Genomic DNA, 12,285 nt, shown 5'->3' with positions numbered 1-12,285 from the left:
TTTGAATAATACTATTAGTTGTTGGTGGATCATTTGTTATTCATACACTCCTAGTGTGTTGGTGATTATTTCTTAAGTTTGTGTCCGTCCACCTCTTAGAAGTAAATGAGACTAAATTATTGGATATTGAGTTATTTTTATACATTAAATTAAAAGTTACATGTATATTTACATAATTTGTATCTTTTCACCCTTACAAAAATATATGTAGATTGTTAGTTATTATTTGACGCGACATTTTTGGGCTTGTTTATGAACATCGACTATTTATAATTTTAACTATCATTCAAAATATTTGATAGAAATTATTCTTACACCGTTTTATTAGTTTGTATAGGTTATACCTTATATGATGCCTTTCGTGGTGGGAATTGGGTGCTTGGTGTTCAATTTGTTTTATTTTAACCATTATCGTTTAAAACTCTAGCAAAAAGCGTATAATTAAAAGTATCATAAGTTAATTAGTCATAAATTGAATGATGCTAAATACTTTCAATCTCAATCCTTTTAACTCTTTGAAAGTTTCTTTAACAAGAAAGTGCATTCAATTAAAATTTTACTGAGGATATTTGCTTGCCCATCACTTCTAGTGAAATGAAGAGAATAATATCAATCAGACTCAAAAAGTAAATACAAAAATTTAATTTTATACTGTAGAAAGTGTAATTGTTACTTTTTTAAATTTATTTATTTAGAAACTAGCATTAACTCAATTTCGTTTATGATAAGGTGTAATCCGAGCTTACAATTATTATTATTATGTTCCAATATGAAAATCTCTACACAAATAAAATCAATATGACAATAAATAACCTTAATTTATCGCAAATTTATAGAGAACGGGTAATAATAGTCTTATGAGTTAAAAATTACATTGACCGAAAAGGTTTTTTTGTAACATTTGACATAGAATTGTTTTTTTAATGATCGATTATCAATAGGTAATTATTAATTAATGATCATGGAATGGTTTTAAATTTACGGTTTTGTTGCGTTGGAAAGTGTGGTGTATTGTTTTCAACACAACAAAACAAAATAGTAAATTAAAACCAATTCATGATCATTGATTAATGGATCTAATCAATCATTAAAAAAAACAATTCATTTGGCCAGCTCTTGCGCGATCTGAGCCAGCGATTGCAAATTACACCTCACGATAGTATCCACGAAAACGCACGTCTCCTCCTTCGTATTCCCACCCGGAGTATCCACCACATACGACTCCACCACCACCGTCGTCGGCGCCGTTTCCGACGCCGCCGACGACGGATGAAGAGTGGTCACCGACCGATAATTCGCCAACCGATGATCCCCACCCACAACGCTAAAACTAATGACATGACTTTCATCATCAAGAATCTCCAAACGCTCCCGGCTTTTAGCAGCCGGAAGTCCAGATATCACCTGAACCTCTCGAACCGTCCCGACACGACCGTCGCCGTTGATGACGTGGCAGGTCTTGACGAAGTGTTTGTAAGCTTGTGGGTTATCGAATCTACGCACGACCGACCAGACGGTGGCGACGGGTGCCTCGATCTGTTGGATGACGGCGGAACAACATTGATTGGGACCCACAGAGTGTGTGTGGTAATGAGATACCCAATCTGGGACTGAAGTGGCGGCGGTTGTGCATGTTGTAACGGATTGGTGTCGTTTTGGAATTGGAGTTGATGGTGGATTATGAATCCGTTGGAGAAGAAGAGGTGAGTTGGGTTGATCGGAAGGCATTTTGTTTTCAATTTTGTTTTTTTTTTTTTTGAATTGGGAGAATTGTATTGATTTGTTTGAAGAAATGGATGAAGGGAAGTGTATATATTATTGTTAGGGCAGAGGTCAGGTAGCCAAGTGGGAAGTTGCTTTTCAAAAAAGAGAGGGTTGGATTTTTCTCTTTTTACTTTATTAATCAAAAAGTTTGAAGGAAAAAAAGGGTTCAAGAATCATGTTTCATGCAGGTACAACTTGCAATACTTTTACTTATTTTATTTCTCTACAAGACTAGAGTTGATTATTATTATTTATGTGTATAAAAATGAGTGATGTAATATGCTTCTTTATTTTTTTAAATACATTTTGAGAGTAGGTTATAAGTTATTTGATAGTTGAAATGATATTCAAAAGGTTATAACGTTTTTATAAACGGAGAGGCATAGTTGTGATTTGTCAAGTTAGTTCTGAATAATTCTAAAATAATAAGAGACGTGTTTTTTATGAAACTGGATTGTAAAACAACTCTTTAGGATATTGATTTTTATAAATTTAATTATGTTTTTTTAAATTAGATTCATATATACCAATTCTGTATATACAAAATTTGTATTTTTTTAATTCAAATATTGATTTAGTTAAGATATAATTTTAAATTTTAGGTCAGATTCAGAACTTATATATAAAATGAGAGGGTATATTTGGCCCTTATTTTGAAACAAGTCTTTCTTTGTATGACTTAACTAGAATATATTCATAAATTTAAGGACCTTTTTATTTTATTCAAATTTAGAGAATTAATATAAGAGAAAAATAGAAAAGAAAATTAAGAAAATGGAAACATGTCTTGTCTTGACTGCTTTTGCGAACGTGCGTGCATAATTTTGCCTTTTGACTTGTACTAATATGGCTTTAACGTGAACATGAAATGATATGTGAAAATCCAGGTTGGCTTTCCATAGACCTATCAAGTATCACCCATGTTATTTCCTTATCTTAGGATCACAAAATGGATGCTGTCACGAGTATTGTGATTGTCCTGTCTGTATTCCATCGGTTTTAATTCACAACCTCAAACTCAAATTAGGGCATATATTGACATATAGACAAATCACCGTAGACTAGTGGTAACTGATAAGAGTCGACTTAATAAACTAAAATGTCAAAAATTTGATTTCATCTGAGAGTGCTTTAAGTTGAAATGAGATTATGACGGTAGGTAAGGTGTCGTGCATTCAATTTTTTTTTATTGATATATAAACAATAAAAAAAATACTCAACATTATCAAAACCCTAACATTCCAATTTGAGGTCAGAGTCAGATCTAACACATTTTAGGTTCAGGAGCTTCAGTTCACCTAAAAATAATAATAATAATTTTTTCTAAACTTTATAATTATGACATCATTCATTAATTTTCTAATTTTAAATTTATTAACTCGTTTTATTTAAAATTTCCTCCTATAATATTTTTCTTAAAAAAAATTGAATCCACATCAAAATATTTTAAGCCTACACCTTTAATTTCTAAATGGCCCTATTTGAGGTATATGTGTAGGAATTTTCTTTAGTCCTAAATTCATGATTCTAAACAAATACATATTAGATTTCCTTTCAAACTTTAATCTATAATCCTATACATCGATAATATCTAACATGCATGAATCACAATCCTAATACATAAATTTCTCTATGTCCATAAGTTGATTAAACAAGCGGAAGCGTACCTGAATTCATGATGAAGATCTTTGAGTTTGGGTTTGCTCTTCCGATTCTCCAAGCGGTTTTCTCCCTTCTTCTCTCTTACGACGGAGGTTAATGAGAAAATGAAAACTAGCGACTTGTGAATCGGGGAACCACAACCCTTTTATATTATATTTCTTTATTTATTTATTATTTAACCATCATAAATAATAAATAAATTGACGGTTTCTACACATAACCGTTCCGTACTATTAATTATATTAATTATGTGACTTATTCAATAAAAAATAATAAATACTTAATGATCACTTTATTTTTATTGAATTCCGAATAAAAATAGCTCAAACACATTATTTATATTTATTAGTCCAATAAATCTAACGAAACATTAAGCTAGATTAAAGATTAATTAGCTTGATAAAGGGTGTTCGGCATCGTGATCATGATGAGAATGACATGTAGAAATGGAAGGTTGTTTCCTATCTCCTCGAAAAAAAATCTCGGGGGACTAGAGTAGTGTTTGATCAAGAAATGTGGAATGTCGTTCTAGTAATTGGAGGGTGTTTCTTTTACGGTTTAAAAATGATGACATCATACTTGAAGAATGAAAAGATAGTTTTGGTACTTTTTGTAAGACAATAAAGGATTGTGAATGATTAAGGGCAATACAAACACTTTAACAGCGTGCATTATCACATTGGGAAGGGATAGTGCTTGATCATCTAAAGAGGTTTGTCTTGATGTCATTAAGGCCCAAGATCCTATGAATGGCCCGTGTGCTCACCAAGACACCCTAGTGGCCGAAGATGAGCATGATTACCGGGCTTTGATCCAATCATTGGAGGACCTTGGATGAAGAAGAATGAAGACCGAAAATTGTGAGCATTAAGTTTGTGTCTTGCCCATATAATGATATGAACCTAGATCTTTGAAAAATAAAATTCATGCATGACTTAGGCAGATGTCTAAAACCAATTAACTTGTGTCTAATCACATTATACAATTTGGGCGCGTCAAACAAATATCTAGACTAGCAAAATCAAGCGCGTTGAGAGGGAGATGACTACAAAATGTAAGTAGAAAGAAAATCCTTACAAAATTCAGATCGACGTTAACTACTCTTGAAATAGTGCGTGAAGACTGTCTTACAAAGAAGACGACACAAAATTCTCCAGTTCTTTGGTCTTCTGGATTGTGTCGGCGTGGCATGAGTGCAAAATGTTCTTATTACATGTCATGTTTTATTGGTACTATGATTCTTAAATTTATTTTTGTTTTGGATAATTTATTAAAAAAAAATCATAATTTATACTGAAATATTTCTTTGATGAGGTTTAAATTTTAGTTGTGATATTGGCGTGATTAAATGAATCAATAAAAAAATGTTTTATTCTTTCAAAAACAAATTATTCTCAAAATTTTAAATGACTTTATTTATTTTTTTATGGACAATATAAGTCAATGATTAACTTAAAGGTATATTTTCAAAAATTAAAAAGGTCCGACTTATTTTTCTTTGTTATTTTTTTATTGTATTATTTGTATTGCATTGTTTTGTGTTCCTAAAAAATGATTAGCATAGACTTTTTATTTTTGCCAAGTTAATTAATAGAATATTAAGTCATTTGTACATGTATTTAGTTTGATGACTCGAATCTATGCCTATCACAATGACTCATAGTGGGACTACCCAAAGACTCCCAAGGTTGTAGTTGGTCAACAACCAACAAAAAAAACAAAGTAACTTCTTTCTGGCTATTCTTTTTTGAATGTAGCAGCTGAATGGTTGGGCAATGACTAAATATAAAGTAGTCTTTCTTAGACAAAGTCCATTAGTCTAACACCAGATATGCACGTGGGGAGAGGAATGTGGGAAAGAGGGTCCTCTCACCTGTGCTTACTTCCGTTTTAGAAGTAAGATTGGATTTTAGGCCAAAAAAGACGGAGGATTAATCGTCGTTTTTCCTAAGAGTTGACCCAAGTTAAATGAGAGGAATGTGAATGGTATAGAACTTTTTGTATTTGAATGGTGTTTTGTACTAGAGTTATATAGTTAAAAATGTTATAATATTAAATTAGTAGTAATTTTTAATTTTTTAAAGTAGAAAGTTAAGTATGACCTAGTTTTACTTTCATTTAAGACGTCTAATATTCTTTTTTTTAACTAGAGAAATCTAATATAAAACCTTAGCCACCTGCCTATAAATAACAAACTAGAGCTACTCATTGTTGAGTTTGTCGTGAAATCTGGGCTGTCTTAGCTTCCGCCCATATAAGTTTATTTTAATAAAAAAAAAAATAATGTTTAAAAACCTATTAAGATAGTTTAAGCGATAAATTTGATCTTAAAAGATAAAAAATCATGAGTTTTATTTTCATTTAGAATGTATTTAATTTAAGTAGAGGATAATATAAAATAAATTTTATGGTAAATTGAATATATTGATTGTTTGATTTATAAGTTATATATATATATATATATATATATATATATATATATATATATATATATATATATATATATATATATATTTCATTTTAAAATGTCTGAATTGTCGGGTTTAGAGTTGTAGTTAATTTGAATATATATATATATATATATGAGTAAATGAATAATTAGTTCGGATCGTGGGTTGACCTGTCCGCCCACCTTAAAAAATTAAATAAAAAATATAATATACATAAGTTTTGAATTTGCAACCTCACAATATAAGTTTAAATGTTTAACGTTTTAACCAACTAGACTAATAACACTCTATATTTTAAACTCAACTTCAAAATTGATGAGCGTGTGACATTTTTAATAATATAACTTAACATTTAAAACGACTAAACTAATAATATTTTTAATTCGTTTATATAACTTATTCTATATATATAATTATATATTTTTTTATAATTATATATAACATTATATATATATATATATATATATATATATATATATATATATATATATTTTAGTCATATCAATTATATATTCACCATTAATAAGGATGTGAAGATAATATTGTTATTTTATTTTTATCCGTACAAATGTATAGAAATGTTGCTAGTTGGAATTAGAATTTCAAAAAATTGATATTTAATTAAAATTTTAATTCTTATTTTTTGAAAATTTATAAAATTCTAATTCAATTATAATTTTGAAAAAAATAATTAATATAGTATATTATTTATTTTATTAAAATATTAATTTGATATAATCAATTAAGATAGCTTAAATATTAAAAGATTTTTTTAAATTTTGAATTTTTTATAAAAAAAAATATCAGTTTAACATTTTAACATTATAGATTTTAAAAAATATATATTTAATTTTCAAAATTTAAAAACAAACTATCGGTTCAACATTCTAACATAAAAACATAAAAAATATATATAATTACAATTTAAAGTAATTAAAATTCTAATTCCAATTCTAATTTTTAATATTAAAGTGTCTAACAAACTTAAGAATTTGAATTTGAATCTTCCAATTCTAATTTTAATGCCAATTTCAGGATTATCAACACACCCAAAATGAAATTAAATTAATTCAAATAAGAGATTCTAAATTGTTTGTCTATTTAGGTGAATCTTGTTCTTTTGGATCGCAAGAATTTTTTTTAATCTTCAAAAATAAAATATAAATTGTTCATCTCACTTATTTGTTTCGTCATAAGAGTATGTGATGCCTTTGGAGGGATTCTCACATCAAACGTCATCTCAATTTGTAAACTTGCAGATACATATATATTCTTATGAAATCTATAAATGTGAAATTTTTTTGGTTAAATATAAATGTGAGATTTAATTGGACTTACAAGATGATGTTTATGTTCACTAACAAAGTACACTACTTTAAACATTTCATTTTTTTCCCTCTTCATCCTTATTTTAGCCTCAAAATTAAACTTTGTTTCCGACTACATTTGACATAAATTTTTCTTTTGCCTTTTCCCTTTGACATTGTGCACTACCACAAAAAAATCATATCTAGTATTGGACATGATTTATCATTGTATTTTGAACTGCGTCTTACATCAAATTCAATTTGTTTAGCGTATGCTAAATAAAATTCATCGGCATTAATTCTCAAATTCTCTACCCATATGTGGTATAAATTCTTCTGAAATACATAGGGGTAATACTCTCCAAATTATTACTGTTTTAATCAAAATTTAATTGACGACGATAACTCGTAGATTTACTCTCAAATCTATATCATTAAAAAAAATCAAAATGTTTTGATAAAAAAATATACAATTAATATAATTAATATTTTTAAAATAACAATATATAAATATATAAATATAATAATTCAATTTATTTTATAATTTATAAGGTTTAATTTCATTATAATTCAACCACTATTAATTTTATTTAGCAATCGTGTACAACAGATCTCGTGTTAAGCACACTTTATATTAGAGTTGTTATACAATAGTTATTTTATAAAGCAAACCTCACATGAAAATGAAAATGTGAATAATTACATCCAAATTCTCACATCTATAATTTATATTTCTATTCACTATGAATTAATAGGGTCTTATTATTTGGGGCATGTAATTTCACTTATTTTTTTTTATTTATAATTATACGAAGTAATTTTGTGCTTACAAAAATAATAATTAGAGCAGTAAAAAAATGAATATAATTAAAATGAATTATTAATTATATGTTACAATTTATTTAATAAAAGTAGTAAAAGAAGAGGTCATCAATGGTTTAAAAATCAACATGCATCCACGACTAATTAGTCTGACCGGTTCAAAATCCTGCCTTCCCGGTTCAACGTTTTCTTTTCCGCGGACTGGCCAGCCATGGTAGACTAAACCAAGCTTCTCTCTCTCTAGGAAACTGTTCTTCAAATTGTTCATCTGTTCTTCATTACAAGTTTCATTGATCAGAATCATCCATGGATGAGATTATGAACAAGGTCGGGTCGTACTGGTTAGGTCAGAAAGCAAACAAAGAGTTCAATTCCGCCGGTGATGACTTTAACGTACGATCTTCCTCTACTCCGCTTTCTCTTTTCTCATCCGTTCGTAATTCACACTTGCTCTGCTTCTCACGAGTTTCTGATAACTCTTCTTGAATTGAAACTATGAATCATTCATTTTTTGACCTAGGTTTTTTGCTGGTAAACGTATTTCTTTGAATGAGTCACAAGATATTTGAAGTTAGTTCAGAACAAACAAGCATGATTCAGTTACTTATATTTTTGTGGCTTTCACTATATTCATCATGATATTGAAGCATTCTCTGTATAATGGAAATTTGAAATTTGGGGATTTTGGTATTCATGGTTTTTCTCTAGTTAGATTTATATCTGTGTGAAAACTTGATTAAACCATAATAATCATGTTAGAACATTGAAATAATATCAAAGAGAGAATCCATAATTAATTCATATATGATTTCTATGATGATCTAGAGGTTTAGGTATATGAATTCCTTTTGGGTTCCTTTTCATATTATCTTTTGGTGAATTATTTGACTTCATTCGTACTTTCAGTTTCTGTAATACCCGTTGAGTCTATTCGGGAGCTCATCGCCCTGTTTGTAGACCTTCGTAAATGTTAATTTGTTTTTTGTGTCATGCTTTGTTTCGTTGTGTTTAAACGATTCGTATTTTTAATATATCATTGACTATTTTCGAAATAATAAAGCTCTAATATGAATCCCCTTCACTGTTTTTTGAGTTTTATGCATGATGAGATGTCTAATGAAGAAAGACTATTTAAATATATGGGTTTGAGACATAATCTAAAGTTGTCAATATACTATTTTGTCCATCCTAATGGGGTTAAGTATCACTTAATTTTAGTACTTTTTTGATTTAATTAGTCATTTCATAACTGTTATATAAAATTACTTAATAAATTAGAAAGGTAAAACTCTCTTTAATAACTTTTTATACATTAGTTTCAATTTTAATATCAAGTTTTTCATTTGCCTTATTCAACATTTATTTTTCAAACAAAAATTTCCTTGAATCTTTGCCTTATAGTCTTTTGTCTGATCATGAATCCTTCTAACTTGTTAATTTCCTCTTTTCTTCAATGAATATTCGTCTTATCAGTCATTATCGACAAGCATTGAAGACGGGGCCAAATGGCTTGTTAACAAAATGAAAGGTCTGGTTTATGGCATAGATTGATTATATCATTAATATGCAGGTTTAATTTCTCACCATTTTAGTTTTTTACTTGGCTGCAGGGAAAATGCAGAAACCTTTACCAGAACTATTAAAGGAATATGATATGGCAATAGGAATCTTCCCTCGTGATGCTACCAATTATGAGTTTAATGAAGAAACAGGAAAACTTACAGTTTACATACCATCAATATGTGAAGTTGGTTACAGAGATTCATCGGTTTTGCGATTTACAACTGTTGTGATTGGATTCTTGACGAAAGGGAAGTTGTCGGATATTGAAGGCATGAAGACGAAAGTAATGATATGGGTGAAAGTTAAAGCTATATCATCTGAGGATGGAAAGCTTCATTTCTCTGCTGGTGTGAAGAAAACCAGAACTAGATCTTCTTATGAGGTTCTTAGGGATGGAATAACAATTGACAAGTTTTAATAAGGTATGAGATTTGATGTTTCAAATTCATTGAAAAACACTTTGCTTGAAGTGGGATCGGCTATTATCGTAAACATGATTTAGATTTAGAAAAAGTTATTAAGACGAGGTTTCAAGAATTTATTTGTACAAATAAATTTTAAATCATATGTTTGATTAATGAGTGTGCACAAGCCTCTGTTTATAGAGCTACTCTAATTGTTTAATTTATTGTTATGTGTTATTAGATAAATCTATAATAAAATTAATTTTTTAAAATAAATATAATGTATTTTATGTTTTAATTAATTATTTAAATAATGTGGTTGAAGAAGACAAAAAAAAAAAAAAAAAACTATCAAAGTACCAGTTATTTGAGAGTTAACCCAAACTAGAACATAGAATTTAATTTAATAATTACTTATCAATTGTATGGATTTATTTAAATTAAAATTTATAAAAAGGTGCTATTACATTCCTACGTATTAGCTAATTTATACAGAACAAAAATATGAGTTATTTATTAGAATTCTAAATAGTTATTGATTTATTAAAAAAATTGAGAAAAATACTGAAAAAACTATGAATTGTGTCTCGATTAATTTTTTTATGTTCTCTTAGTTATAATCATTTAATTTATTATAAATTATATCATAATTCATCTTATATTGATTTTTTACATATGTTATAAGCAATTTTAGCTGTAAATGGATAAATGAGAAATAGTCTTTCTTTTTTTTAATTAAATTAAGAAAAACTAACATTTTATCATTGTCAAGGAAATTAATAATAATAATAATAATAATAAAAGAAAAAATAAAAATAAAGAAAAAAGTGATTGATTGATGTAGATAAAGTGATTCCTTTTATCTTTTCTTTTCACCTTTATTTTCCCTTTGTCTCCTTTAACATCCCCATTATTTATTCATGCAACATATTAACATGCTCAATATACAATAAATCAATTATGCCAAATAGAAATTTCCATTATCTTTAAGAAAATAAAAAATATACATAATTTATAATTATTTAAACACTTTTAAATCTTCAATCATTTTATTAAAAGTTTTTCAAAACTAAATATATATTTAATAACAATTTTTAGTGTACAACTAAATCGATCGAACCGAAATTTTCTGAAACTAAACCAATTTAATGTTTGATTATCATTTTGATGTATAAATGGAATGTAAAGAACCGTTAATACCCATATTAATACATACTACAAGAAAAATTGAAGAAATAACTCTAATGATCGTTTTTTAAAAATGACCCAAGCCTCGTAATGTTTGCAAATAATGACATTTTGAGCTTGTTTAAAGTCCAAAATCCCCCTCTGCGTCTAGCATGATGTTCGTGACCCGAAGTTGGGTTTTGTTATATATAAATATTTCACTTTCTTTTCTCTCATATCAACTCATAAAATGTCTGTTTCTCTTCTTCGATCTTTTTCCTCTTCTTGATTCCCCTATCTCGATGGAGTTTTTTCAGATCCGATGAGCGATGGAGTTTAAAGTCTCATTTTTGTTTATTAATGCGATGGGTTTAGATGTGAAGGTTTTGTTTGCTTTGTTGAGTTTGAACTTGGTTTATTAATGACATATTATACTTTGGTATGAGATTTAATATTTTTAACATTTTATGTTTGATTATTAAATTCATGTTCATCGTCTCTTCTCTCTAAACCCTAAACGACTCAAGCGGAAAAACACGACTCTTCCTGAATCTCTTCGCATTCGCATGACGCGAAAGTGAGTCTCGTCACGCGAAAGAGGGGATCTCGTGACGCGCGAAAGGGTAATGCGAAAGACTTTTTCAAACTTTATATATAAACAGGAGATATGTAATATATAACCAAAAAAAATTAGATTAATATATATATATATATATATATATATTACGTGACGCGAACACTAAAAAATTTTGTCGATTTGTAACTTTTTTCTACAACAAATAATTTATTAAGGAAAAAAGCTCACTTAGACGTATGTACTTGTACAACTAGCTCATTTAAACGTATGTACTAATAAAAAGTCATTTAAACGTACATACTATCAAAAATTGGCTCATTTAGCCTCTTTTAGTAACCATGGTTAATTTTTATTTTTAAATTTATATATTTATTAATTAAATATTAATATATTTTCTCTCTCTTTCCTTTTCATTTATTATTTCATTTATTACTAATAAATGAACCTTTTATTTTATCTTTTTTATAATTTTTTATTATTTCTATACGAGTATTTATGATTGATTATTTTAATTTAATTTTATATATATATGACCATTCATCGTTAATTATTTTAACTCTATATTTCTT

The 12,285-nt window shown here is 28.0% G+C and overlaps 2 protein-coding genes across 2 annotated transcripts; one reads left to right on the top strand and one right to left on the bottom strand.

Moving 5' to 3' along the window:
* Positions 1-1,060: 1,060 nt before the first annotated feature.
* On the bottom strand, positions 1,061-1,788 carry LOC124938734 (abscisic acid receptor PYL4-like). Its single transcript, XM_047479234.1, has one exon. It carries the CDS (start codon positions 1,726-1,728, stop codon positions 1,102-1,104), a length of 627 nt encoding a protein of 208 aa, XP_047335190.1. The 5' UTR covers positions 1,729-1,788; the 3' UTR covers positions 1,061-1,101.
* Positions 1,789-8,180: 6,392 nt separating this feature from the next.
* On the top strand, positions 8,181-10,143 carry LOC124940190 (uncharacterized protein At5g01610-like). The gene is made up of 3 exons (XM_047480677.1): positions 8,181-8,398; positions 9,479-9,533; positions 9,616-10,143. Exons 1-3 carry the CDS (start codon positions 8,312-8,314, stop codon positions 9,984-9,986), a joined length of 513 nt encoding a protein of 170 aa, XP_047336633.1. The 5' UTR covers positions 8,181-8,311; the 3' UTR covers positions 9,987-10,143.
* Positions 10,144-12,285: the final 2,142 nt, after the last annotated feature.

Source organism: Impatiens glandulifera, chromosome 5, assembly GCF_907164915.1.
Source record: "Impatiens glandulifera chromosome 5, dImpGla2.1, whole genome shotgun sequence".
Classification (NCBI taxonomy): domain Eukaryota; kingdom Viridiplantae; phylum Streptophyta; class Magnoliopsida; order Ericales; family Balsaminaceae; genus Impatiens; species Impatiens glandulifera.
This window is presented reverse-complemented; position numbering and strand designations above follow the sequence as displayed.

Coding starts and splice junctions, on each gene's coding strand:
- LOC124938734 (XM_047479234.1), bottom strand. CDS start 1,728: ATGCCTTCCGATCAACCCAACTCACCTCTTCTTCTCCAACGGATTCAT.
- LOC124940190 (XM_047480677.1), top strand. CDS start 8,312: ATGGATGAGATTATGAACAAGGTCGGGTCGTACTGGTTAGGTCAGAAA. Junction 8,399..9,478: donor CCGCCGGTGATGACTTTAAC/GTACGATCTTCC, acceptor TCGTCTTATCAG/TCATTATCGACAAGCATTGA. Junction 9,534..9,615: donor GCTTGTTAACAAAATGAAAG/GTCTGGTTTATG, acceptor ACTTGGCTGCAG/GGAAAATGCAGAAACCTTTA.